The 26,034-nt window shown below is 36.8% G+C and overlaps 5 protein-coding genes across 5 annotated transcripts; 2 read left to right on the top strand and 3 right to left on the bottom strand.

Annotated features, from left to right (window-relative positions):
* The first annotated feature begins 1,245 nt into the window (after positions 1-1,245).
* LOC110745285 (polygalacturonase QRT3-like) lies at positions 1,246-3,751 on the top strand. The gene is made up of 3 exons (XM_021945367.2): positions 1,246-1,527; positions 1,644-1,868; positions 2,608-3,751. Exons 1-3 carry the CDS (start codon positions 1,366-1,368, stop codon positions 3,655-3,657), a joined length of 1,437 nt encoding a protein of 478 aa, XP_021801059.2. The 5' UTR covers positions 1,246-1,365; the 3' UTR covers positions 3,658-3,751.
* A 1,266-nt stretch (positions 3,752-5,017) lies between these two features.
* On the top strand, positions 5,018-5,993 carry LOC110745288 (putative E3 ubiquitin-protein ligase ATL45). Its single transcript, XM_021945370.2, has one exon. It carries the CDS (start codon positions 5,213-5,215, stop codon positions 5,750-5,752), a length of 540 nt encoding a protein of 179 aa, XP_021801062.1. The 5' UTR covers positions 5,018-5,212; the 3' UTR covers positions 5,753-5,993.
* A 980-nt stretch (positions 5,994-6,973) lies between these two features.
* Positions 6,974-11,188, bottom strand: LOC110745286 (choline-phosphate cytidylyltransferase 1). The gene is made up of 8 exons (XM_021945368.2): positions 10,892-11,188; positions 10,397-10,510; positions 9,905-10,000; positions 9,398-9,440; positions 8,774-8,929; positions 8,596-8,676; positions 7,466-7,576; positions 6,974-7,340 (listed from the first exon to the last, which is right to left on the bottom strand). Exons 1-8 carry the CDS (start codon positions 11,002-11,004, stop codon positions 7,206-7,208), a joined length of 849 nt encoding a protein of 282 aa, XP_021801060.2. The 5' UTR covers positions 11,005-11,188; the 3' UTR covers positions 6,974-7,205.
* A 438-nt stretch (positions 11,189-11,626) lies between these two features.
* On the bottom strand, positions 11,627-13,866 carry LOC110745287 (RNA-binding (RRM/RBD/RNP motifs) family protein). Its single transcript, XM_021945369.2, has 4 exons — positions 13,645-13,866; positions 12,346-12,414; positions 12,113-12,219; positions 11,627-12,025 (listed from the first exon to the last, which is right to left on the bottom strand). The coding sequence occupies exons 1-4, from the start codon at positions 13,802-13,804 to the stop codon at positions 11,888-11,890; spliced, it is 474 nt and encodes a 157-aa protein (XP_021801061.2). The 5' UTR covers positions 13,805-13,866; the 3' UTR covers positions 11,627-11,887.
* Positions 13,867-19,886: 6,020 nt separating this feature from the next.
* On the bottom strand, positions 19,887-21,333 carry LOC148295211 (F-box/FBD/LRR-repeat protein At1g78750-like). Its single transcript, XM_088252426.1, has 3 exons — positions 20,558-21,333; positions 20,283-20,411; positions 19,887-20,186 (listed from the first exon to the last, which is right to left on the bottom strand). The coding sequence occupies exons 1-3, from the start codon at positions 21,230-21,232 to the stop codon at positions 19,887-19,889; spliced, it is 1,104 nt and encodes a 367-aa protein (XP_088108552.1). The 5' UTR covers positions 21,233-21,333.
* Positions 21,334-26,034: the final 4,701 nt, after the last annotated feature.

The raw sequence follows: 26,034 nt of genomic DNA on the forward strand, positions 1-26,034 counted from the left end.
GGTAGCAGCAAAGATATAGACGTATTTCAAGTCTCAACCACCTCCATAATTGTTGTAATTAAATCCAATCTAACTTTTTGTATGTTTTTCTGTGAAGCAAAACTGTAAAAGAAGCCTCTTTAGTGCATGCTTCGTTTGCAGAAAACAAACGAGAAAGAAGGGAAAAGCAAAACCTAACCAAAGGTTTTGTAAAGGATTCTGATCATCACTTTCCTAAAAAGCTATGCATGGCTGTCTACATATATATGCTTTAAGATTGTGGAATATAAGGATTAAGAAATAAAAGGATTTAGATTTTCAAACGATTTAGAAAATGTTCAAATTATAATATATAATAAATTTGTGAGGGAGGGTAGATTTGTAATAGGATTAAGGTTTGATTTCCTCCGAAGTAACCCGAAAAAGAAATTATTAGAGAATTTAATTAACGTTTCATTCAAAACACCCTATGAAACATTAACTAGATTGGTTGGATTTTGAGTTGTTGCAATGCCAAATAAACATTCTAATTACACTATAATATATCATTTGGATAGAAGGATTCATCAAAACACACTTCGAATTTCTAAAATCTCAATTATAAAACACTAATTAAACTTTCTAGATTTGATGAAATATGTTTTTTTTTACTAGTACTAAATTTGATGAAATTTACAGATTTTACATTCGGAAAATAGACCTTTATAGTTTTTTTTTTCGGTCACTAGCTAGGGAGAGGAAGGAGGGAGTAATTTATTAGGTTGTCTCAAGATTGTCTCTTACGTGAATCCACTTTTCCAAGGTGGTGCCAACCCATGTGCTAGAACTTTAACAGTTCATTTATAAGGTAATTTTTCATTTTAAATTCCTAACTTCTCTTCTTTCTTCCATTCATCCATTGATAATAAAGTATCATTTATTGTTTTTTTTTTTTTTGGTTAATGAAAGTTCCATCATATTTCTTGCTTTCAAAGGTTGCTAGCAATTTAACCAACCAAACAAATGGTGATAATAGTAATAATAACATAACATAAATTTTAACGACAACAACAATATTATATAATAAATAAAGGCTTACGACGACAGATAATTAACAACCATAAAACTAATAACCGAAAGGGAGACCGAAATTTTGTTCCTTTCCTTTCTTCTTTTCACCTTATTCTTTTATCTAAAATATACCTTCTTTAAAAAAATATATATATATAATTCTTTTGTTAGGCTCAAAACTAAAAGCCACAATCATATATAAATATCAAGACCCCAAAACACCCCCAACCAAATTTTATATCCTCTCTCTCTGAAAGGAGGCCAAAGAAACAGGGGAGAGCAGCATATACAGCAGCCTTCTCTGTTTTTGAAAGAGCAAAGTGCAGTTGAAAGAGAATGAGGCCCATACCATCAGCAGCATTGTGTTTCTTCTTCTTCTTCTTCTTCTTCTTCTTGGTAGAAGAAGCTAAATGTTCTTCTTGCAGGCAACAAATGCTGTCAGCATTCAATCATTCCAAGCTGTCCTTTTCACTGGCTCAAGCTTCAAATGTCACAGTGGTATGAGATATATATAGACGTTGTTCATTTCACTTGTTTTATTTATTTATTTTAATTGGTTTTAAAATTAAGTTTAATTAGTTAGTTAATGTGTGGTGTTATGTATTGTTAATTAGAATGGGAGGGTGTTTTACCCAATCGGGTACGGGGCAGACCCGACTGGAGCAGAGGACAGCACAGATGCCCTACTCAAAGCGGTGGAGGAGGCTTTTCAACTGAAATCCGAGCTTGAATTGCTGGCCGGAATCACTGACCTGGGAGGTGTTGTTATTGATCTTCAAGGTGGAAATTACACTATTAGCCAACCTCTAAGGTTCCCATCAGGTGCTGGCAATGTTGTGGTCAGTCTCTCTCTCCTCTCTCTCTCTCATTGTCTGCGTCATGGTGTTGTTGGACAACAGTACAAGTCCAAGAATCAACTCTCTCTCGATTGATACGGCCAATCAATTTAGATATAAAAATTATAATATATATTTACAGTCTTTGGCCGTCAAAACTAAACCGTGTGAAAGGTCAAAAAATGAAATATATATAAGAGTTATAATTACTAATGGAAATTACATTTGTCTTTTGATAAATAAAATATATAGAAATTAACCCGGAAATAAAATTATTATATTCTAAATAAAGAAAAAATATAAGCTTTTGCAAAAATGGGGTTTGTGCTACGTCGACATGACGTAGTTTGTGCACCGACTTTTAGAGCTTTCTTTTTCAGTCTCAGAGTCAGACAGTCATTTCTTTTTGTTGGTACATAATACTTTTTTTGGGTAAATACAATGAGGTGCCCCGCGCTCGAAAAGTAGGATTAATCCGCGCTCGAAATTCGGCTTGTACTTAATCACAAAATGCTTCTAACGGATATTACTTTTTCACAGACAAATTAACCTTTTCCTTTTTCCACAATTCTTCTTTTCCAATATTAATTTACTCGGATGACCGACCTTGCTTAATATTCATTATTTTGTTTTTGTTGTCTTTTGTCTCTTTTTTTGTTTGGTGCTTACATATTTATTTACCTTTGATTTTGACATAAAATAATTTTTAATTAATTAAATTCTTCTAATTTTCATTATTTAGGTACAAGGAGGATCTCTGCGAGGCTCATCCACATTTCCAGGGGACCGCCATCTCATTGAACTATGGTCACCAAGTTCCCAAAAACTCAAACAAAAAGCCACCATCGCCAGCAATGCCTTCTTCTTTGACAAAGTCCAAAACAATAATGTAGGCATCTACTATGAGGACATCACATTCAGAGACATTCTCTTCGATTCAAGCTTCAGAGGAGGAGGCATTTTCATCGTCGATTCGGCCCGAATTCGAATAACCAACTGCTTCTTCCTCCACTTCACAACAGAAGGCATTTTAGTCCAAAAAGGCCACGAGACCTTCATATCAAACACCTTCTTGGGGCAGCACTCAACGGTTGGAGGGGACAAAGGTGAAAGAGACTTTACAGGCACTGCCATTGACCTTGCTAGCAATGACAATGCCATTACTGACGTTGTAATATTCTCGGCTGCTATTGGTATTATGCTGAGGGGCCAGGCAAACGTTGTCACTGGGGTACATTGCTATAATAAGGCCACAGGGTTTGGTGGCATAGGCATTTTGGTAAAATTGGCAGGAAACTCTCAAACCAGATTGGATAATTGCTACTTGGATTTCAATGCCATAGTCTTGGAAGACCCGGTTCAAGTTCATGTGACAAATGGGTTCTTCTTAGGTGATGCAAATATAGTCTTAAAATCTGTCAATGGCAAGATTTTTGGGCTAAATATTGTGAACAATATGTTTACTGGTAGCTCACAGGTTCCTATAGTCCAGCTAGAGGGGCAATTTGGGGATATTGATCAAGTGGTGATTGATCAGAACAATGTGGTTGGGATGGGGTTGAAATCGACGGTGGGGAGATTGAATGTGGAGGGCAATGGGACAAAATGGGTGGCTGATTTTTCTTCTGTTTTGGTGTTTCCCAACATGATTAATAATTTCCAGTACTCATTTTATACAAAAGGGGAGGCCAAGTTCACAACTCATGCTGTGACAAATGTGTCAAACAATGTGGTGGTTGTGGAGAGTGAGAAGGTGGTAAATGCTGTGGTTTCTCTGGTTGTTCACCAGTAGACCTAATTAATATATATGGTTGTAGGCAGATTCCCTAAAATGTATGTAAGAGATAAGAAGTTGGATGCATTTATTTATTTATTGCTTGTTATTATATTGGCCTGTGAATGTGATTATAAGAAAGAAATGAAATACCAAACTTTTCTCTACTATCCAAATGAGATGGTTGAAGAAAGCAAGTTTGAAAATTTGACAACATAATATACAACGTATAATAAATAATTTTATAACGAATAACACCGAGATCGCTTGTAATAAAATTTCATACTTGTTAAGGTGGTTAAGTTTTTATTTAAATTTCTTTAGTATTAGTTTATGTTGGTGGTCACTGTGATGTTCCCTTCTTGGATTTTAGTGCCTTGACCAGTGAATTGTCAAAGCTTGGTTGAATTGCCCAAGACTACTACTCCACTCAGAAAACTACCAAATAAAAGACAAGCACTCTACGTTGGAAGAAGGTTGTTGGAGTTGGGAAAAGGACTTTGGGAGGTCCAAAACTATCTAAAAGAAACAAAGATTAGGCATGAATCAGAAAACAACAGAAGCCTATGCTTTTAGATACCGATCATGTTGTTGATGATACTCTTTGCACGCGAGTGCTATTTTAATAATACCGGACCTTATTTGGATAATGTTTGTATCTAATACGAGTTCACTCGTGATGAATCGTGAGTAACTGTAAGCTGTTGATAATAATTAGACTTATAACTCATTAGCGGCTATCGCGGCCGTGTGGTTAACCATTGCTAGCACAACTTATTACAAAATGGGCAGGGCCTAGCATTCTATTTCAACTCCGACTCAACCTAAAACTGCCATTGAATTTTCAGGACTGGCCTGGCTCTGAAAAGATAAACCTTCTAAGAGACCAGAGCCTTAAGTGAAGCCCATTTGAAATATTGAAATTCCAATCAAGAAATAGGATAAAAGATTCACACACAGGAAATGTCTTAGTAGAGTTGGTTTACTTTTTCAAAAGACCTTGATGTCTAGTGCAAGTTGATTGATGGAAAGAAAGAAAGCACCAATAAGAATGGGTAAGGTTTCTTTAGATAGATCACAGGGAGATATATAGATATACCTTGGCGTATCTTTGAAGCGCATAAACAAAAGAGAGAGAAGACAGTGGATTGCCAAGTAAGCATATCCAAACATGCCACCATTTTCCTCATCAATCATTTTACTCTCCACACACTCCATTACTTGAGGACCATTTTTCCCATATATCATGGAAAATTAATTAAGGTGTGATAATAACAATGTTATGTGATGTTACTATTTTAAGTTACACATAATATGGCACATTGTAACATCACGTGGCATGATCCCGAAAAATTTCTCTATATATTTTACTCTGCACACCCTCCATCCATTAACTCATACTTAGCCTCGACTTGCTTTTTTCTCCCTCAAATGCAAGTACCCTTTCAGCATGTAAAATCAACTATGTGCATTGCATAACCCTCCTCTCCACTAATTAATTCCCATCTCTATCTTCTCCACCACTACACTATCAAAAGTTCCCAATTATCTCCACCACTTCATCTCTATCTCCATGGCTCAAACACCCCCTCCAATTCCTCCAATTCCTAGTCCAACATCAATCAGAACACTCTGTGATCAAGACCCTCATCATGATCAACTCCAACCCCCAAACCATCTCAATTCTATGGTCATCTTGGCAGCCATTTTCTGTGCTTTTGTATGTGCTCTTGGTCTCAACTCCATGTTACAATGTGTTTTCCAGTGTGCCAACCGTGCCCTCATCGAACCGGTCCAATGGGTAGCTTCACGCAGGCTTAATTCAGGGCTTAAGAAAGAGGAAATGGTAGCTTTGCCCACTTCAACTTATAGTGCCAATTTGAACACTTCTCCATCATCATCATCATCATCTTCTTCTTCTTCCGGTTGTGTTATTTGTTTGGTAGACTTTTCTGATGGGGACAAGATAAGGGTCCTGCCCAAATGCAACCATTGGTTTCATGTTGCATGCATTGACAAATGGTTGCTCTGCCACTCTTCTTGCCCTACTTGCAGGCATAGGCTCAAGTCCAGTGGCTCCATGCCCTCTCTTGCTGAAATTGTCACAACCTAAGAGACTTAGGAGCTCATGTTCAGCTTAATTCAAAATCACAGATGGGATCTGTTCTGCAGAAACTCATGAACTTGTTTTGAGCTTCATATGTATTTGGTTTTACTATTTTCTCTTCCTGTCTTCTTAGATTTTGTGAGTCATTCTTTCCTTACGGAGTTCAGAATGAAAGAATTTTGTATGTGTTTGGGTAGAATAATTCACCTTTAATAATGAAACTATGGCAGCTCTTTTATTGTTTCCATACTTTTTGTTTGGCATGAAATTAAAATTATATTATATTCACACTTAACCAAAGCTACTTTTGGGACCTTTAAATCTTTGTCCAACAAAGTTAAAGTTTCCCGGGTAGATGAATATTAATAATAATAATAATATTGCAGCCAATACTGCCATAAAGATTTATTATAAAATTGAGATTTCTAGCTTCAACTTATACTGAAGTCCAACACTGGTAGCTTTAGTACTGTACTACTAATATCCACTATATAGGAAAGACAAGTGTAATTTCAGAAAATGTGAAAGATGTATAGTCTCTGTATTTTCACTTACTTAGATTTGCTCTGATCTCAATCTGAATTTCTTTCCACTCCCCTATTATGAAATGAAAAGGAAATCCTTAGGGATCCCAATATTCCAAAGATCGAACATCTATGTAGACGGAAAATTAGAAAACCAAACAAAAGTTGTGTAAGTTTATGTCCATCAGGCGTAGCATTGCCACCATATTAATTGTTTATCGAGGAATTTAAATTTTCACCAATTGAAGAAGAGGGTAGCGAAGTTAAAACACCCCTCTTGAGCTTCTTGCAGCAAAGTAGGATAATCCAAAATGCTCAATAACATGCTGTCATGGAAGTCACTAGCACTACATGTCCTCATCTCTCTCTCTCTCTCTCTCTCTCTCTCTCTCTCTCTCTCAAGGACAAGCCACTTCACTATGTGTAGAGGTGAGAGGGATCACATTATGTCAAATTATGGAAAAGAAAAAGAAAAAGGTAGGGATGAGTTTCGTTTTGTTACACTTGCAAGGAAACCTATGCACACAAGCTAGCAAAGTAGGATAGTCCAAAATGCTCAATAACATGTCCTGATGGTGGTATCACCCTCATGTGATGTGAGAGATTCGGAAACAAGAAAACATTCATTTGTGGAAACTCGAATGAGATCCTTTTGAAAAAAACCACCCCCCACCACATCACATCGCTAGCATTCATCCATGGATAACGCTAAAAATGACTTGTAGGATTTTTGTACAATTTGAGATTTTCGTCATAAATAGTTTCTAATAATTGTATTTGAAGAGGAAAGATTACTAATAATTGTATTTGAAGATCCAAGCCTTACTTTAGGCTGTTTCACAAACTTGGCCTTTGGAATTCTTATTGGATTACTTCTACATTAATACCATAAATAAGTATTTCAGCCTAACCAATGGACATCAACAAGAATAAATTTATTTTTCGTCTTCATCACCATGTTCGTCTTCAGAGTCGTCATAGAACTCATCATCATCATCTTCTTCATATAAAAGGCCTCTGAACTGCCGCTTCCTTATTCGCTCTTGAATTCGGTCCCTTATGGCTGTTCCCTGATAGAAGACCACAACAAGTTTTACAGAAGTAAAAGCAAATGAAATATATCTTCCCTAAATATATTTAAATCAGCTTGTGCATACAAACGTAAGTCATATAACAAAACTGAGAGAGAGCCAACCATTTTGTGGAAACCTTCTTCAAACCTCTCAAGAAATCCAGCAACCAATCGATCAGCATTCTCCACCCATTCATTACGACGCATTGTAGCAGTCTTTGTTACTATCTGTATCTGCACAGTAACAACGGAGGAAAAAACCAATCAACTACTTATTAGTCATCTTCTGTTAGGAAATAACATGGGCTTAGCAAAACCAACAAGATTGTCACAGTGTCAGGGAACTAAATGTGAGCAAGCATATTGTGACAGTCTTACTGAGGCCAAAATATTTTCTGATATTTAAAGTTCACTCTAGCGGAGTCCAAATCACTTTCTATTCTCAAGCAATCACTAATATGTGAGAAACACTTTGCATTGTAAACAAATTTATGAAGGAAAAAAAAAATGCCAAAGCACATATATCATTTAGACATACTAAGTCCCATAGTCTGTTAGAAAGATAAAAATATGCTTTAATTGCAGAAATATGCAGAATATATTGCAAACAGAACAAGACCTTTGAATAGATGAACGTGAGGGAAGGGATAATACCCTTGGAAAGAGTGGACCAAAGGAAATACACATTTCCAGTTCCTTTTGGACTATCATCAGTCAAAATAAATATGCATTGTTTTCAGATATATGCAACTAATCTATTCAATGTGAAGCTCCACCAGGAAGTGCATACATTTAAAGCTAACGATGTTTAAGCTTATATTAAACACCAATTTATACAGGTTATGAAAGGAACTTCCAAACTGATAGCCATGCCCAATTATAGGTTATCAGAGCCTTATATGTGCAGGGTAACAGACATCAACTTGGGCCATTTTTCAAATACCTTCGCTTATCTGTAGACACTTCTGTGTCATTAATATTATTTTCTTCTGCTTCCACGATTAATCTCAAGATCATTGTGCAAAGTTATCACATTTTTCACTACAACCCAAGCAAACCACAATCCAGGATACATCTTATGATGCGTAGCCAAAGGAGTACCAAATGTTTATTGTGCACGCCTATTTACGCATATATCAAAGAAAAGATTCTATGTAGTAGAATAATACTCCTGGATTAAAGTCCCAGATACTCATAATCAATGATACATATGAAAAGGGACCAAAAATGATTAAGCATCACGAGATACATACCTTCTCTCCTACTTTTTCTTGGTGCTCCTTCACCCTCTCACGCAGTCTTTTCAGTCCCATGTTCACTCTCAGTCGCTTTTCCTAAATAGTAAGAAATGAGGAAGATATAGATCACCACTTGCACTAGAAAAGAAAATGACCACTTGAACATAAGATATTCATATAAACAAGAACATACCCTCACATAGCTAACACCTAGCTCCTTTCTTGTGTACCCACGGTCCAAATTACGCATCACATACTGGTTGTAATCTTTAACAATCCTCATTATGATATCTGATGTAGAAATCCCATCAGTCCGTTTTGTTTCCTTAAACTTTCCAACAGACTTAACCTGTTTGGAAGTTTATGTAAGTATATAAAAATGAAACAAGCCCTGCATAATAGTCAAATAATGATAGAAAAAAATTCAACAAAGTAAGAACCACTACAAAAGTTAGTAGGCTGGAAGTATTCACACTAGAGAGCCACAGATACACAATCCTTAAATAATTGGTTGAAACAGAGCAAGATGAAACATAAGATTCAGAGTGGGAAAGAAGAGGGTTAAAATGGATAACAAAAACCTAATATCAAGAGAATTAGAAGCAAATTTGGCCTTAAAAAGTTAGAAATATTCTATTGCCACCCGGAATCTAGTGCAGTCAACATTAAAAGGGTGGTTATAACTTACATCATGGTCTACAAAGAACAAAAGAAGAAAGAAAATAAACACCCTTGACAGACACAAAGGAGTAGAGGAGGCCTAACAATATCCGTAATAGAAAACAGTCATATACGTTCAGCTATGACTAACACTTACAAAGTCATAGACATCCTTTCCAGACCCACTTGCATCAGCATAGCTACAATTTTAGGAGAGAGAAGAAGGAATTAGCACATTAAGGATATACGATTATCTTTAACAGGTATAAAAATATAAACTTCCATGGAAAAGAATAAGATGAATTGAAAACCACATGGAAGAAGATGATTTAATCTCCAGTAGTACAGATAGTCATACTATATGGAGATAAAATCGTGAACCAAGTACAAACATCACAAACGTGCAAATGAATTCAGTCGTTTGACAAGGTCTTGTCATAAACAACCTAAACACAATTAGGACACCACAAGTGCTCCAAAAACATTATAGCGCGATCTGCCCCAAATCAAAATGCACATACCCCTCTCTATCCACGTCCATGATAATCCTTTATCCCCTTATAACGAAGTGAAGTGAAAGAAAAACAAGAATAAAACAATTTCAAGCATTTCAAAACTTGATCTAGTACATCAAAGTAATTTATTTGGGGTTGGTTAACTTTACGGAAGAGAATCATGTGCCACATAGTCAATCTGATGCTTGTCAAGAAACTCTTGCGAGAGCACCCATGGTGCATCAGGAATAACTTCATCCACCCATCTGTAGCAAATATATTACAAGACAATGATTAGGAACATTTATATAAAAAAATGTAAGAGTAGCCAACTGGGAGTGATGATGCAAAAATACAGTATTCAATAATTTTACCATCCCATGAAAAAATTAGCAAAAGGGGGGAAATGTCAGGATGCTTTAAAAGGAAAGCTAATTTCTACAAATTAAACAATTTTCATTAGATGCAACGCAAGCTTAAGCCTAACAACAGAAATGTTCATAACAATGAATTCTAAGACCACACAAGAATAGAAATAAGCATAAGATTAACAAATACTTCTTATCCGTCCCTTCTGTGTGTTAGTTGCAAGTTGCAACCTAATAGAGAGTAGGAAAAAGAAAATTACTGGATTGAAAATTTAGGCTCATGCAATAACCAACCTGCAATGGCGGAGTGACTCATAGCGCTCCTTCTCGGTCATAACAGTTTTGCCCTTATAATTGTGGGTGGTTTCATCATTGCAGCAGCCAACAAGCAGGTACGTGTTTGGGAACCTATAATTGAGACATAAATGGAACACTTAAAAACTAAATCAAGCTGCATTAAGTATATATTACCCTAGAAACCAAAAGAAGCATAAGCAAGGGTTCACATATCAAGTTTACTACTAAAAGCAGAAACAAGAACAAAGAATAAACTTTTTGAACTCAAATTCCAATTCCAAGACAGACATACATGGATACACGAAGAAGGAAAGCAAGAGTATCATGAACTCAATAATATCACAAAACCAATCTTCAAGCGACTATGCATCTAATTACAATGACCAAAACCCATAAACAATTTCAAGTCTTGAAAGAAAATTGCTTGACTTTCAAGAAATAAACAAGTAATTTGACTAAGAAAAGAAAAAGAACAGAGAGAGAATGCGTTACAGCTTCTTGGCTTGCTCGAGAGAACCAGCATGGCCAAAGTGAAAGAGATCATATATGCCATCTGCATATACTCTCACTGGTCGCTCCTCACTATTCTGCTTCTGATCCTCCATCCTTCACACCCTCAATTGCAAATTGTTTGGTTTTGGGTTTCGGAGAAAACAGAGAGCATCAAAGCCTCTCCCTCCCTCTCTCTCAAGGACCACTTGTGTTGCAGTCTTGTACGTCAACGTACAAACCCTCCTACGCAGAGGTTTCACTTCAAGAGTTCGATTATTCCTTCGTTAACGTTGTTGTTTTAATTTCATTAAAAACGGTTATTAGTTTTATGTCCCTACAGCCAAAAGAACGGTTATTTTTATTTTTCAAATTTCTTTTCTTTTTTTCGTCAACTTTTTAATTAATAATTAGTATTTAAAATTCTTCAAGATATATTTGCTACAAAAAAAATCAATGGCGCCTGTGTTGTTTCACCTGCTACCTACCAGACAAACGTTGAATTGATTCTTTAGGTTAGTCAAACTAGCCAAATTTGACAGGAAAATCGACGGGAAGAAAACTCAAATTCTTCTTCAATCCAATAAAATACGTAGAGAAGCCCTGCCAGCTCTGTCAGTAGAACATTTTCTTCTGTTATGAGTCACGTTCAACTTATGTTAAACCAAAATCAGCTGTTTACGAGAAATACTAGTGTCCACCGTTTACGAGAGTGCGCTTGTGATTAACAACGGTTAATTGGTTTCAGATCCTATGATGGATCTTAATTGGTGTATTTTTGACAAAGTTGGATGGGAGTTTACAACCACAGCCAAGTTGTTCCAAACATACACTTACACAGTGATGACATTCACAGAATCACAGCCCCTTGGGCTAATAGTTCCACAATGTTAATGCTTTGTGCCCCATTGGGTTGCAGGAGTGAAATCTACCTTTGCATCCCGCCTCCTCATCAAATTTTAACAGATCGAGCGTGTACTGTTGTTTCCTATCAAGATCTCAGTACCAGCAGTCCGAAACTTCCTCTTGCTGCTGTAAATTCGGCTTCTTTGGGGGACCAGAGGTTTTTGGGTATTCTCCATAAGCATCTTTCCCAGGTCTTGCAAGCTCTACATAGATAATCCTGCCATCGAGATTCTGATAAAAAATAAAAATAAAAGCAAATGAGTCGCCGGTGATATTTCCTGAGAAAAAAAATGCAGAAGAGAAATGACAAGGTAGAACCTGGTGATCCATATTTTCCAGGGCAAGCAAAGCATCATCTTGACTGGTATACTGAATATACGCATACCCCTTGGACCTTCTTGAGATTTCATCCTTGACTAGTTTAACTGCCAGACAGACAACGTAAATACAGTTATATGACTTGGATAAATGTATTGGAACAAATTGTGGAGCAGACTATCCGACATAACTAATGCCTTTTGAACAAATGTATTGGATATCAAGATATTTACCTTCAGCTATCTGGCCGAAATTCGAAAATTTCTCCTGCAAACTATTCTCACTGGTGGAATACGGTATATCTGCAGCTCAAATAATACAGTTAGAACTTGAATAACTAGAGACAATGATAATTTCTGAAAGTTTACTTTTTGCAGAGAGGCGGAGTAGATGGGATGATTAGTAAGAGGAATGAGTTAGGGGACCAGGAATGTGACTATGCAATGAACAAATAACAATTATTCATACCTTAGCACATCTGTAAAACAAAACAGAAAAAGAAACACCCTAGAACTTGTAACTGGTGATTACGGTGCAGTTGCTATAGCTGCTACCAACCTATACCATACGGTACAGAACAGGCTCTAAAACGAACGTCTATGATTAGAATTAAGAATCCGTTCGCCGGTGGAGATCTTGCTGTTGTGACATCTACCATCTCTTTGTGAAAACATGGTAGAAAAACCCCTTCCTAGCTAGTTCAACAGTTGCATTCAACTATCAGCCCAGCTGGTGTTATCATCTTTCATTGCATTCAGCCTAGCTAGTGGATCACTTCTCCATATCTTAATACATCTTTCATTGCCTTCATTGTTACCCTCTAGTGTCATCATCGGTCCCAGATACAGATCAGATTGATCCCTTTAACTACTTCTCATGTACAGGTCTAGGCGAAATTGATTTCTTCACTTCATCTTGTAATCAATAACTTCTTCTAAATCTATTTTATTTTCATATATTTTGAACCGCAACTTGCATTTCTCTTGCTCCCGTGTACCAAATTTTATTAATTACTTCCTCTACTTCCCTATACTGATTCAATTTTTAACATCTACGCAAAACTGGGGTACTTGTTAACACTTTATCCAAGTTATTTGTAGTCAAAATAAGTTTACCAACTAACGCACTTGTACTCACAGGAGAATGAAACAAAAAGAGTCCAGAAATTTACAAATGAGATGAGGTAAGATATTTAAATCAATCAAAATTAAACAATCAAGAGCTAAACTCCAGCATAAACTATATCAAAACTTTCACTAGCAAGAACACCCAGATAATAAACCAACAAAGCTCAGTAAAGACGAACTGATTAACTTCATAAATTATATCACAACCACAAAATTTCAGCAGTCGCAGAACAAGAGCCAGACCACTTGATAAATTACACAAATTGAAGACCCAGGTGCCAAATCAGTCAAATTACATTTAAAAAAACATAGAAAGAACAAATAAAAGGCATACAATTAACTTTTAAAAAAATACATAGAAAGAAGAAGAAATCTCTGAGCTTTTAGAATCAAAGGCATACATACTTTTCACCAATATTTTGCTTGCCAGTGGATAGTCGAAGAAGGAAGCTCTGAGCTTCAAAGACTTGGAGCCCGTACGGTTTGAAACAGAGCTACGGAGACTGTTAATGGGTTTCGGGTATGCGTAAAATGGGGAAGAGAGAGAGATTCCTGCCGCCCACATGCCTTCTCAATCCTCTGGTTTTCTGCAGAAGCAAGTTCTCACCTTTCATCTCTTCGCGTCTTCGTTTTCAGTTTACAGCAAAAAGTCCGTGACCCACATTCCTGAATGGGTCTTAACCCGAACTGGTGGGCCATTGACAGATCCAGGCTTCTTAGTGGATCCATCAAGTCTTCTTAAATGGAGGTTTGGGCCTGAGTCAAAATGGATCCACCCACTCTTCTTTCAAATTTTTATAGGGAACTTCCCCTTTTTTTCTTTTTTCTTTTTAATTTTTAATTTTCATTTTCACTCATGTTTCTCTCAATTTCTCATTCTATTTCGCAGATGTGGATTAGGGTTTGTTGGTCAAGGTAGGGTGTCTGTCCCTTTACACCATATATCGATTCGATCCCTCTCACTGATAAATTAGAAAAATTTAAAGTAATTTAGATTGTCTCACTGATAAATTAGAAAAATTTAAAGTAATTTAGATTGTCGCTTATAGTAAAAAAAATCATTTTATTCCTACCTCATTATGTTTACTATATATCCACTCGTGAACCAATATTTACTATTGAAGAGAAAGAAGTACTGAAAAATGTCTCTCATAGAAAATAAAGCTTCGCAAACTGTTTTGCTCTAGTTTTGTAGGCATAGTCCCCTTTGCCAAAATTACCTTGCTGCCTTCATTTTTGTGTTTCAGGCGTGAAAACCCACCAGCTCGTGTCGTGTGTTGCAGCAACTAAACCTGTAAGCCATTGCCAAGAGTTGGACATATTCTTGGACTTTTGCCCCCTGCCGTGCTCCAAATGCTTGGCTTTATGAAGCAGCTGCTGACCAAGTCTTCAACCATATACATTAGCAATATAGAGGGACCAAATTATTAGCTCTTTTTTATTTCTTTTTTTCGGTGTATGGCTGATCATTCAAAACTGAGCATAGATTGGTCACTCTCTGCACCGCAGCTTCTAACCTGCCATTACCAAGAAAAAACATAGGCACTGTTAGCTGACTCTCCTGACCAGGAAAAGGGAAACCAGATGCTCCCTTTGGAGATTTAGCTGAAGGAACGGATACTCTTGATGCATAATTCATATAATACGCTGCCTTCTCTGGAAGAAGCTGAATATTTACACAAAATCAGCATTGTGAACATAACTGATGTCAACTGTTTCTTATTATTTCCTTGTGTTACAACATTAGATCAGATAAAAGTACGATTACCTGGATCTCAAGGGCACCAAAATCCTCCTTCAGAATCAAGGATGATGATTAATCCCTCCACTCCTCCCATAATTGATTCAATGAGACATTCAACATACTTAATTTTAGTTACCTGCTAGCAGCAGGGGCGGACGCACAGAGGGGAAAATGGGGTCAGGTGACCCCATGGCAGCCGGGAAACGGAGTGGAGAAGGTCTGGTGCGACCCCTGGCTGGCTGGTGTGCGACCCTAAGGCGCACACCAAGTGCTCGACGAAATGCCCAGCAGAGAAAGAAGAAGCTTGCGCGCATGCAGAGCCTGCCTTGCGCAGCACGCGCGAGCTTCTTTATGTTTTTTTAAACCGCCTGGCCAAAACGACGCCATTTTGGTCCAGGCGTGTTAATTTTTTTAAAAACCTAGCTTCAAAACGACGTCGTTTTGAGCCAGGTATAAAAAATAAAATAAAAACCTCGACAGCAGGCAGCTTATCTTCCCGATTCCAGCAGCAGCCTCCTTCATTCCAAAACCTTTTTCTTTTTCTTTTTTTCAAAAATCGCTCTCCTCTCAAAAACCTAACTAATCCCAATCCAGTAAAGGAACTCTCTTTGGTGTCGTCATTGTCTTCTAAGCGGCAGATTCTTCCCTTGGGATCCAAGACCTGCCATTCCAAATAAACTACTGTTTGCCAAAAGCCACCTGCTTTCCCTATAATTGGTGCTGCTTAGCTTGATCCTTAAGTTGGTATTTTGTATTCGCTTTTTTGAAAGCACCTCTCACAAATTGGTGTAATACTTCATTATCCTAAATTTGTGATTTTGTGTAATTTCATGTACATTCTTTGATTTCATTCAAATATTAATACATAGCTAATGTGCCACTTTCTTTTACATATTTCTTCTGGTTCCTTCCATGTAATTCATTGCATTCCTTCTTTGTAATTCAAAAGTTGGAGTAAATCAGTAAATGAACTTTCCTATATATGTAACAACTTAAGCAAGGTTCCTGCCAAATTTGCATTTGAGAACTTTCCTTAAGCAAATGAAAAATCATTCTTTTTATGTCCATTATATAATTGTTTAGCAATGCTCACACACCTTCAAATACTCAGACAAACAATGTGGTAGTGAAAGCATAAAGACTTCACTTGTTATGACTCAAGTAATGATACTAAAGAAACTTCTAATGGTAAAATCCAAGGCCAGTCTTGAGATTTTGAGGGCCCTATTCGAAACTTACATTGGAGTCTTCACATAATCTAACACAACAATACAAAGAAAAAAAATACCATTACTAAATGCACGACAAAAAAAATACCATTACTAAATGCACGACAACAATTTTTTTAAAAAGGAAAATGCTAGGGAGACCAACTTGGGATACCAACTTGTGTACCAACTCTCTAATAGAGCGTGGGACCCATTGTATTGGTGGGCTCCACCTCTATTAGAGAGTTGGTACACAAGTTGGTATCCCAAGTTGGTCTCCCTAGCATGACCCACTTTTAAAAAACTAACAATCATTATCACCAAGTTTAGCCATGAATTATGAATAGAACTACTATCTTTATGTTTTTTAATGTTATTTTCTTCTGAAATTTTTTTCGAGACTTCTACACTATGACCCCATGACATCACAATCCTGCATCCGCCACTGCACACAAGCACAAAGATAGCAAAGTGGAGAGACTGACAAAGGACTAAAAATCAAAACATTATAGATGGGAGGCCCCGTAAGACCATCCGCTTCTAGCGCACCCAAAAGAGACGGTGGTGGCCTCTCAGCCCAGCTAACTTGCGCCACCGCTCTGAAGCCAGTTCTAGCTGCTGCGTGAGCAGCTTTGTTGTTGCTACGAGGGATCCAACTCCAATTCCAATTCTTGAAAACTGTCACCAAGCCTTCTAATTTCCAGAATGATAGGGAGAATGGACCAAGAACCATTGTTAACCTTACCTTCCAAGCCCTGCTTTAACACATTTGAATCACCTTCAAATGACCACGCCTCTTTGCCACCAGATTTAGACCTCTATGTGCAGCCTCAGCACATTCTTTCCAAGTTATTTGCCCCACATGATGGCAACTACATTAAACATATCTCAGTTTGCGTAGCAACTACATTCAAGAGATCATAAAAAAATTTAAAAATAAAAAAAGAAGCAGAGATCATAACTAAATTTAAAATAACGGAGCATAGTTGAGAAAAATGTTGAAATTGATAACAATCAAGCCAGAGCAAAATGTAAACATACGTTAATGCCATATTCATTCATGTTATATAAAAAAATTGGTCACTGGAGAAGTTTTACCCATATTCGACATATAGTTACTTTGTACTTTTGTTTTATTTATCAATAAAAACTATCGCTTATTCTAAAAAAAATATTATTATTAATTCATATTGCTATTTGTCAGCTAAATGACGACATAGATGAAATGTAGATTGATGTTTGACTAGAAAACAACGTCTTCGTAGAGCAATAATGTGTAACCAATCGAGGAATATCCCCCCTGCAAAGTAAATTCACTACTACAAAAAGTGAAAAAAACGACCAGAAAAAGACGACGGTAGAAGAAAAAACCGTCGTTGTGTTTAAAAAGACGACGGTAACAAAAAAAACCGTCGTGGATAAGTGACTTAAACAACTAAAAAACGGAGGTACTGTTGAATATTTTTTTATAACGACGCACACAAATAAAAAAGCGTCGTCTTATTAAAAAGATTTTCTTCAGAGTTCAAATCAAACAAAAAAACAACAACAGCAGGTATGACAAGCGTCGTCTTTTAAAAATCAAGTGTCCTTTTTTTGGTAAAGACATGATTGTTTTGAAAGAACCGTCGTCTATTATACGTAAAGATGACGGTTTTTTTTAAAGAACTGTCGTCTATTATAAGTAAAGATGACAGTTTTTTTTTTTAAAGGGTCGTATATTATATGTGAAGATGACGATTTTTTTATAAAAAAGGGTCGTCTATTGTGAAGTAAAGATGATAGTTTTTTTTTATAAAAAGGGTCGTCTATTGTGAAGTAAAGATGACGGTTTTTTTTTATAAAAGGGTCGTCTATTGTGAATTAAAGATGACGGTTTTTTTTTTAAAAAGGGTCGTCTATTATATGTAATAGATGACGGTTTTTTTTTAAAAAAGGTCGTCTATTATGAAGTAAAGATGACAGTTTTTTTAAAACAAGGGTCGTCTATTACATGTAAAGACGACGGTTTTTTTTTTAAAAGGGTCGTTTATTATATGTAAAGACGACGGTTTTTTAACCATTTAGTTAGAACTTGAAACCTCGTGTCTTTTTTTTTATTGTTTAGTTTATACAATGCACGTAGAATGGGGGACTACAAGAGATTTGCGAGTACTAGAATTTTCGATTGAAACAAGAAAACCTAATTCATTACAGTATTGTAGTTTCATGCATTTGCACATTTTGTACTCTTGTCATGAAAGGAAGGCGCACTTACAATTAATTCCAACTCTTATTCACATACCACAGCAAAGATGAATGGAAATCGATAGGGGATCTCAAAAGTTGGTCCATTCTGATTTGGTGGACAAAGGACATAACCACATGGTGTGGGGATCATTCACCCACCATCCTTTTTATAATTTACAAGTACTTGTATAAACATTGGGATCTAAATCTCTCTGAACACCACCAAACATGTTGTGGTGGCACGGGCACCATGTGCTGCAAAGCCAAGATTTGGAAGAAAAAAGAAAAATGGGCATTCATCAACCCCTCATTATTATTTATGTCGAAGCCACTTGTTCATCACTCACCCAATGATTGTCAAAAGAAAACCCAACATCAACATGTGATGGAGATGTTAAATGTTCAATATCAGATGAAATTCGATGCCCCACTTCGAAAGATTCTTGATTAAAATTAGTAACATCTTGGTATATATGAATTATTCAAGTGGAAATTGAAACATCAAGAACCTCTCAAACTTCACATCACTAAAGCAACGAATCCAAAAAAATGTATCTCTGACCACCCTTATTGCTTTATTATTGTTCTTTGGTGATCCGTCAGTGAAGATATGTTTTGACGTTCTGTTCGTCTGCCGTACCTTGTTTTGCCCATATTCAATGCATGCATTATTATAGCTATGGATATCGCATTTGTGGTTGCTTTGAAAGCTGGAAAGGCCTAAGACTCGACAATGGGACATTTTTTTAGTGGTACAAATTTGGAAGTGGAGCACTCTATATTATGCATCTTACCTTATATTATATTGTCAGATTATTATGCACTTACGTTATATTATATTGTCAGATTGTTAATATATCAGTGGTTTAGATTGGTAGTTTGACCACATAACGTGTTAATTTATATATGTTATGTATTAAACTGTCAATTCGAATCACAACTTCAAGTACTATAATCCGCAATATTAAATTAAACAATTATAATAACATGTTAAGAGTCTGGCAAATATTAACATGAAAATGCTTTGGTAAGAAAACAATTATTTATTTGCTCATGTGCACATGATTGGCTAGTCTAGTCCACAATGGAAGGTCATCATAGTGGTGAGATGCCTATATTTAAAGGCCTAGTTCTCTTCGAGAGAGTCATATAGCAATATACAATCTTTAAGGAGTACTTTCACTTCTTCAGCAACTGGCTTTTTCCTTCAAGCCTTTCTTTGCTTCATTTGTTTCCTCTCTTCAAAGACAACAAAAACTTCTTTTGTGAAAATGGGTTCTAGCACCGCACTGATCAGAAACCATGCAAGCATGAACGACCATGATCATGATGATGATGATGATTTGGGAGTTGATGAACTCATGGGATCCAACGGTGCCATTCTCATGTCCTTATTGGAAGAACTTCAAGAGGAAGATCGAGATGAGGAGAGGTTGAATATTGTGATTCAATCTCTAGAGGCAGAATTAGTCAATATCCCAAGCAGAATTTTCCCTGTTGTATTCAACTTGACAAGTCATTGAAGCCCTATTAAACATCAGAAGTGCACTCCCTACATCTAGTGTACGCCAATAATAACTTGCATGGAGTGTCATCTTCTCCAGAAGATGACCGTTGTTTAACAAATACTCTGCCAATTCCATATCAATCTTTTGTCCCCTGAATGGACGTAGGGTAATAGTCTTGAGGTGCGAGGACAAACAATTAGGCACAACTTTTGGTGGCTTCCATTGAAGCTTTGAATGCTTTTCATCCCGCATGGTTCCCTAACAATAAAAAATATATATACATTAATAAAATGAGAATGTCAAATGTCTTGTTGGTGTAACTTTGCTCAAGTACTGTGTACAGATCTTACTTACATCTTCTAAATCAAGATCTTCCAAATTAGGTGCGTTTTCCAGCAGCACTGCCAGAAAGTCCCAGTATTTGCAATGATCAACAACCACCTTCAATTGGTTCAAATTAGGGAAAAAGGGGAGATCCCCAGCCTTCAAGAAAGATACAAGTATTCATCATTCAAAAACTCGAAGCACAATAAAGTTAAAATTTCCTTTTGAATAATAGACTTTTTCAAACTGCAAAGTACCAAAGGATGAAAAGAAACAAGAGTTGAGAGTCGTAAGTGCTTAATTACCCTTAAACGAGAAGTTTCGAGTGAGAGATATTTAACGTTGGAAATTCCTGCCAAAAGCGCAATTGCATGTTCGGGAAGGGAATCTCGGCCTGTATAATAATAGTCGTCAAAAACAATATTGGCATTGACTAGGGATCTTGCATCCAAAGAATAATTCGAGACACCCTGTACATATGTCCGGACATCAAGCTTTTCGAGCTTTGGAGCATCAATTAAAACATTCTTCCGAACATACTTTTCAATTGAACTGCTTATTCTCAACGTCTTCAGTTCAGGCGCAGAGACCTTCATCACAAAAGTGTAATTTTCTTCATGTCCAGCATCAAGGTGAAGATCAAGTTCAACTACATTACGCCTAACGGCAGTACAAATCCAACCCTCAACACAAGCCAAGTCAGTAACACAAGTCCTGAGACGAAATTTTTTGATGTCTGATGAGTCACGAGAGCAAAGTACACGATCAACAAACATGTCAAAACGATCATGATCACAGCGATGGTAGTAGGAAGCAAAATCTCTGTGGCAGTCTAAGTCTAGATTGGGAACACAAGTCCATACGTTGTTCCACCTTTTAGACAAAACGGTGGTCCTCACAGCTATCGTTGTTGGAAGGAAAGAAAGTATGCGGCAAAGAAGATCATCCGGCAATTCACTGATCCAATCTTTATCTCCCATGTGAACCCTAATCTGAATTTGAGGGCAATCAAGTATGGAGGCTTGGTCTCTCTGGTAATTAGGGTTTTAGTGTAGAGGCTTTTATAGAGCTTTCCTCTTCTTTTTTTCTTTTTTGAAGTGGTAAAAGTTCATTAAAATTGGGAAAGCTTTCCTCTTTTTCTTCATAGTTTATGTCGGCCAGTTGGCGTATGGTATTGAATATATTTCATACTTTTAAAATATATTGTCAAACTCCAGTACCATATTATAATTATTCTATCCTTACAAAAAAAAAAATTATTCTATATAAAAGTTGTCAAAGTAGTAATTAGAATTCTAAAACAAGATAACTTAATTAATAAGAGATAAAATAGTACAACGATTACTTTAGAAGTTCCCTCTCCTCATCTGAGACAAATTTTTTATTTTATTTTTTTGGGTCGAAAATAATCTTCATTGAACAAGGACAAAGGGCGCATACAAAGAAACAAAGCAAACTAAACTTAGCCAGTATACACAACCAGGGGCAGACGCACAGAGGGACAAATGGGGTCAGGTGACCCCATGGCAGCCGGGAAACGCAGTGGAGAAGGTCTGGTGCGACCCCATGGCTGGCTGGTGTGCGACCCTAAGGCGCACACCAAGTGCTCGACGAAATGCCCAGCAGAGAAAGAAGAAGCTTGCGCGCATGCAGAGCCTGCCTTGCGCAGCACGCGCGAGCTTCTTTATTTTTTTTAAACCGCCTGGCCAAAACGACGCCGTTTTGGTCCAGGCGTGTTAATTTTTTTAAAAACCTAGCTTCAAAACGACGTCGTTTTGAGCCAGGTATAAAAAATAAAATAAAGACCTCGACAGCAGGCAGCTTATCTTCCCGATTCCAGCAGCAGCCTCCTTCATTCCAAAACCTTTTTCTTTTTATTTTTTTCAAAAATCGCTCTCCTCTCAAAAACCTAACTAATCCCGATCCAGTAAAGGAACTCTCTTTGGTGTCGTCATTGTCTTCTAAGCGGCAGATTCTTCCCTTGGGATCCAAGACCTGCCATTCCAAATAAACTACTGTTTGCCAAAAGCCACCTGCTTTCCCTATAATTGGTGCTGCTTAGCTTGATCCTTAAGTTGGTATTTTGTATTCGCTTTTTTGAAAGCACCTCTCACAAATTGGTGTAATACTTCATTATCCTAAATTTGTGATTTTGTGTAATTTCATGTACATTCTTTGATTTCATTCAATATTAATACATAGCTAATGTGCCACTTTCTTTTACATATTTCTTCTGGTTCCTTCCATGTAATTCATTGCATTCCTTCTTTGTAATTCAAAAGTTGGAGTAAATCAGTAAATGAACTTTCCTATATATGTAACAACTTAAGCAAGGTTCCTGCCAAATTTGCATTTGAGAACTTTCCTTAAGCAAATGAAAAATCATTCTTTTTATGTCCATTATATAATTCACTACTACAAAAAGGGGAAAAGACGACCAGTAAACAACGACGGTAGATCAAAAAACCGTCGTTGTTTTTTAAAAGACGACGGTAATAGAAACCCGTCGTAGAAACATACTTTAAACACCTAAAAAACGGCACACGTATAGATATTTTGAAACCACGACGCACCAAATTAAAAAAGCGTCGTCTTATTACAAAGGTATTTTCAGAGTTAAAATCTGAACCTAAAAACAACGACTGCATCTATGAAATCACCGCCGTAGAAAGTAAAGACGACGATATAAAAATAAGACACCGTGTTAATTAATTAATAAACACGACCCAATTTTCTTAGTCAGCGACGCATAAATTCAAAGGAATCTACGATGGTTAATTACAAAAAAAATCGCCGCTTTAAATTAAGTTACCACGACTGTAAATATAAATTTATCGACTTTTTAATTATAATATACTACGACGGTATCCATAACTCTACTGTCGCATAATTGTACTAACCACGACGGTTTGTTAAATTAACGACGTACAAATTTTATGCAATTATTCGTCTATCATTACCAGAATGAACTCTGTTCCTCATCATAATCGAACCAGAATGAACAAAGGCAATGTTTTAGAAGTGGATGATGTGTCAATTACTCTCACAAGGAGTTTGAGGGCAAGAAGCTTGTCTCAGCCGCCAAGGAAGGTCTCAAGCTTGATGAGAGTGAAGACGAGGCAAAGAAGAAGGAAGAGTTGAAGGAGAAATTTGAGGGACTCTGCAAGGTTGTGAAGGATGTTTTGGGTGACAGAGTGGAGAAGGTTGTGGTGTCTGACCGTCTGACCGTGCTGGACTGCCAACATGGAAAGAATCATGAAGGCTCAGGCCTTGAGGGATAACAGAGCGGCTGGGTACATGTCGAGCAAGAAGACCATGGAGATCAACCCAGAGAACCCCATCATGGAGGAGCTGAGAAAGAGGGCTGATGCAGACCTTGTTCTCCTTCTGTGCAGAAAGACAATATTTAGATGATGTGTGCGTGTTTGTGTCTTTCAGATACACAAACGCGCCCACACATCAACATCCAAACTGAAAAATGAAAGCGAGATGAGACAGAGAGGTGATGTGCCTCCAGAGAATTGAGAAAAAGTTGAAACCCTAATTGAAAAATGAAGACGACAGAAAGACAGAAAACCCATTATTTATAAACAAATCTTATATACCACGTCGGTGTTTTAAAATATCGACGTTTATATATAACATACACGTCCTTTAAATTTAAAATAAGGTCGTATAAATTATTTAACAACGACGCTATATAAAAACGACGTTGTAATTTTTTGGAAAATTAATTTATTGTGTAATTAAAAAAATTACACGTCGGTATGAGTAATTAAAACGACGTGGTATTAATTTTTAACGTCGTTATTATTGAATATAAGGTCGTTTGGTAAATTGGAAAATGACGATTCATCTTTTTTGAAGAAACATGCGTCGTGTAATTCGATTTCAAAACGTCGTTTCATTAAAACATACCGTCGTTGAAAGTAATATTATAGGGCAGTGTTAACAATAGCGCCGTATAATGTATCATACTAGGGCGCATACTATTAATAGCGTCGTTGTTATGAAAAGGTTTTTTTTTATTATTTTAAACTTTTCGCCTTCCTGACCCATACTTGCATTGGTTCCAAACCCGAGAAAAACTTTCAAGCTTTTCTCATTTTTCATTCTCCAAGAACTGTTTCAAACTTTCAAGCTTATCTCCTCTTCGTCTTCATCTCTGAACTGAAACACCAAACTCCAGAAGAAAGCTTTCATCGCAAGCAAAGGGTAAGCATTTCTGGAAGGATTTTTGTTCCTGTTTTGCATGCGCATATCATTTTCTTTTTTTTAAATCTTTTTACATTTTTTCTTTCCAAGTTTGATAAAATTTGCAGACAAAGACGAAAAGTTTCCAAGTTTGAACACTACTCTGGTTCTTTTACTTCAACTAAATAAGACGACGGTGGCTTATTATTTACGTGGTTAGATTTATAGACCACGACGGTTCGTCAGTCACCCTAGCGTCGTGTGAAAGTGTTCGTCGTTGTTTTTTAAAATGATATCCTTTTTTTGTTTTTGATTTTTAAGGATATCATTTTAAGTTTCCAAGCTTTCATCGCATGTTTGATTTCTCTGAACAATGGTTTTTGTTTCGAAAATCTTTTTAATTATTTTTCTGCTGAAAATATTTTACGTTGTTCCTAATTTGTTTTTGTGGTATAGACGACGGTATATTAATATTTACGTCGTTTTATTTTCAATACCACGGCGAATGTTTATTATTAACGTCGTTGTAATATTTAATACTCTGTTTTTATTATATCATAAGACGTCGGTTGTTTATTATTGACGTCGTTGTAATATTTTATCACGTCGGTGATTAATTACCGTCGTGTAAAATTATTATTACGTCGTTTGTTTTGTTCTTACGTCGTTTGAAATATTATAATACGTCGTAGTTTATAAATAATCGTCGTGGTTTTTCTTAATTTCACTGATATATTTTCACTTGCAGGTTTAATTTGTCTGTAACCATGGTTTCTCAATCCCAAAGTAAGGAGTCTGGTTTGAAAAAAAATGAATCCTCGAAGAAGGAGCTTAGAGTTGTAAATCCTCAAACCAAGGCCTCGAAGAAGATGAAGCTTGTTTCATCTTCTGAGACAGAACCAGCCAGCACGGCAACTATTTCTGAGGAGGCAAAGTCAGGTCGGGGTATGAGCACAATGCCCCGTGTTGTGCAGAGAAAAATTCAGAAAATCAAGCCTGTTGTTGAGTACAATGAAGAAGGGAAACCTTATGGCCGTGCACATAATGAGATGCAGTCCTACATTGGTGTGTTGGCACGCTCCAGAGTCCCACTTGTGGACAAGAAATGGGTTCAAATATCCAAGGATATAAAAGAGCAGATTTGGGAAGCCGTTGACATGGCTTTTGTGGTTGGTAAAGGGGGCAAGCAAATGGTGCTATCTTCTGCCGCCAAGAAATGGAAAGATTTCAAGTCCACACTAACGAGGTTTCATATCCTTCCATTCATCAAGGAGCAGGATAGATTAAGGCAGCCCCCTGAAACATACAAATTCATAGAGAAAGCTCAATGGGATGCCTTTGTAGCTTCAAGGTTATCTAAAGAATTTGAGGCTGTGCATGAAGAACAATCACAGAGGAGGGAGAAACTCGAGTACAATCATCGATTGTCTCGAAAAGGATATGTTGGTTTTAAGGAGGACTTGAAGGAAATCATGCCTGGGGTAGATATTGATCGATCTACCTTATGGAAAAAAGCAAGAGAAGACAAACATGGTAACATCCCGGATCCAAAGACTGCAGAGAAAGCAAAATTAATTGTAAGCCTACT

Source organism: Prunus avium, chromosome 4 (assembly GCF_965620075.1).
Source record: "Prunus avium chromosome 4, drPruAviu1.hap1.1, whole genome shotgun sequence".
Lineage (NCBI taxonomy): Eukaryota > Viridiplantae > Streptophyta > Magnoliopsida > Rosales > Rosaceae > Prunus > Prunus avium.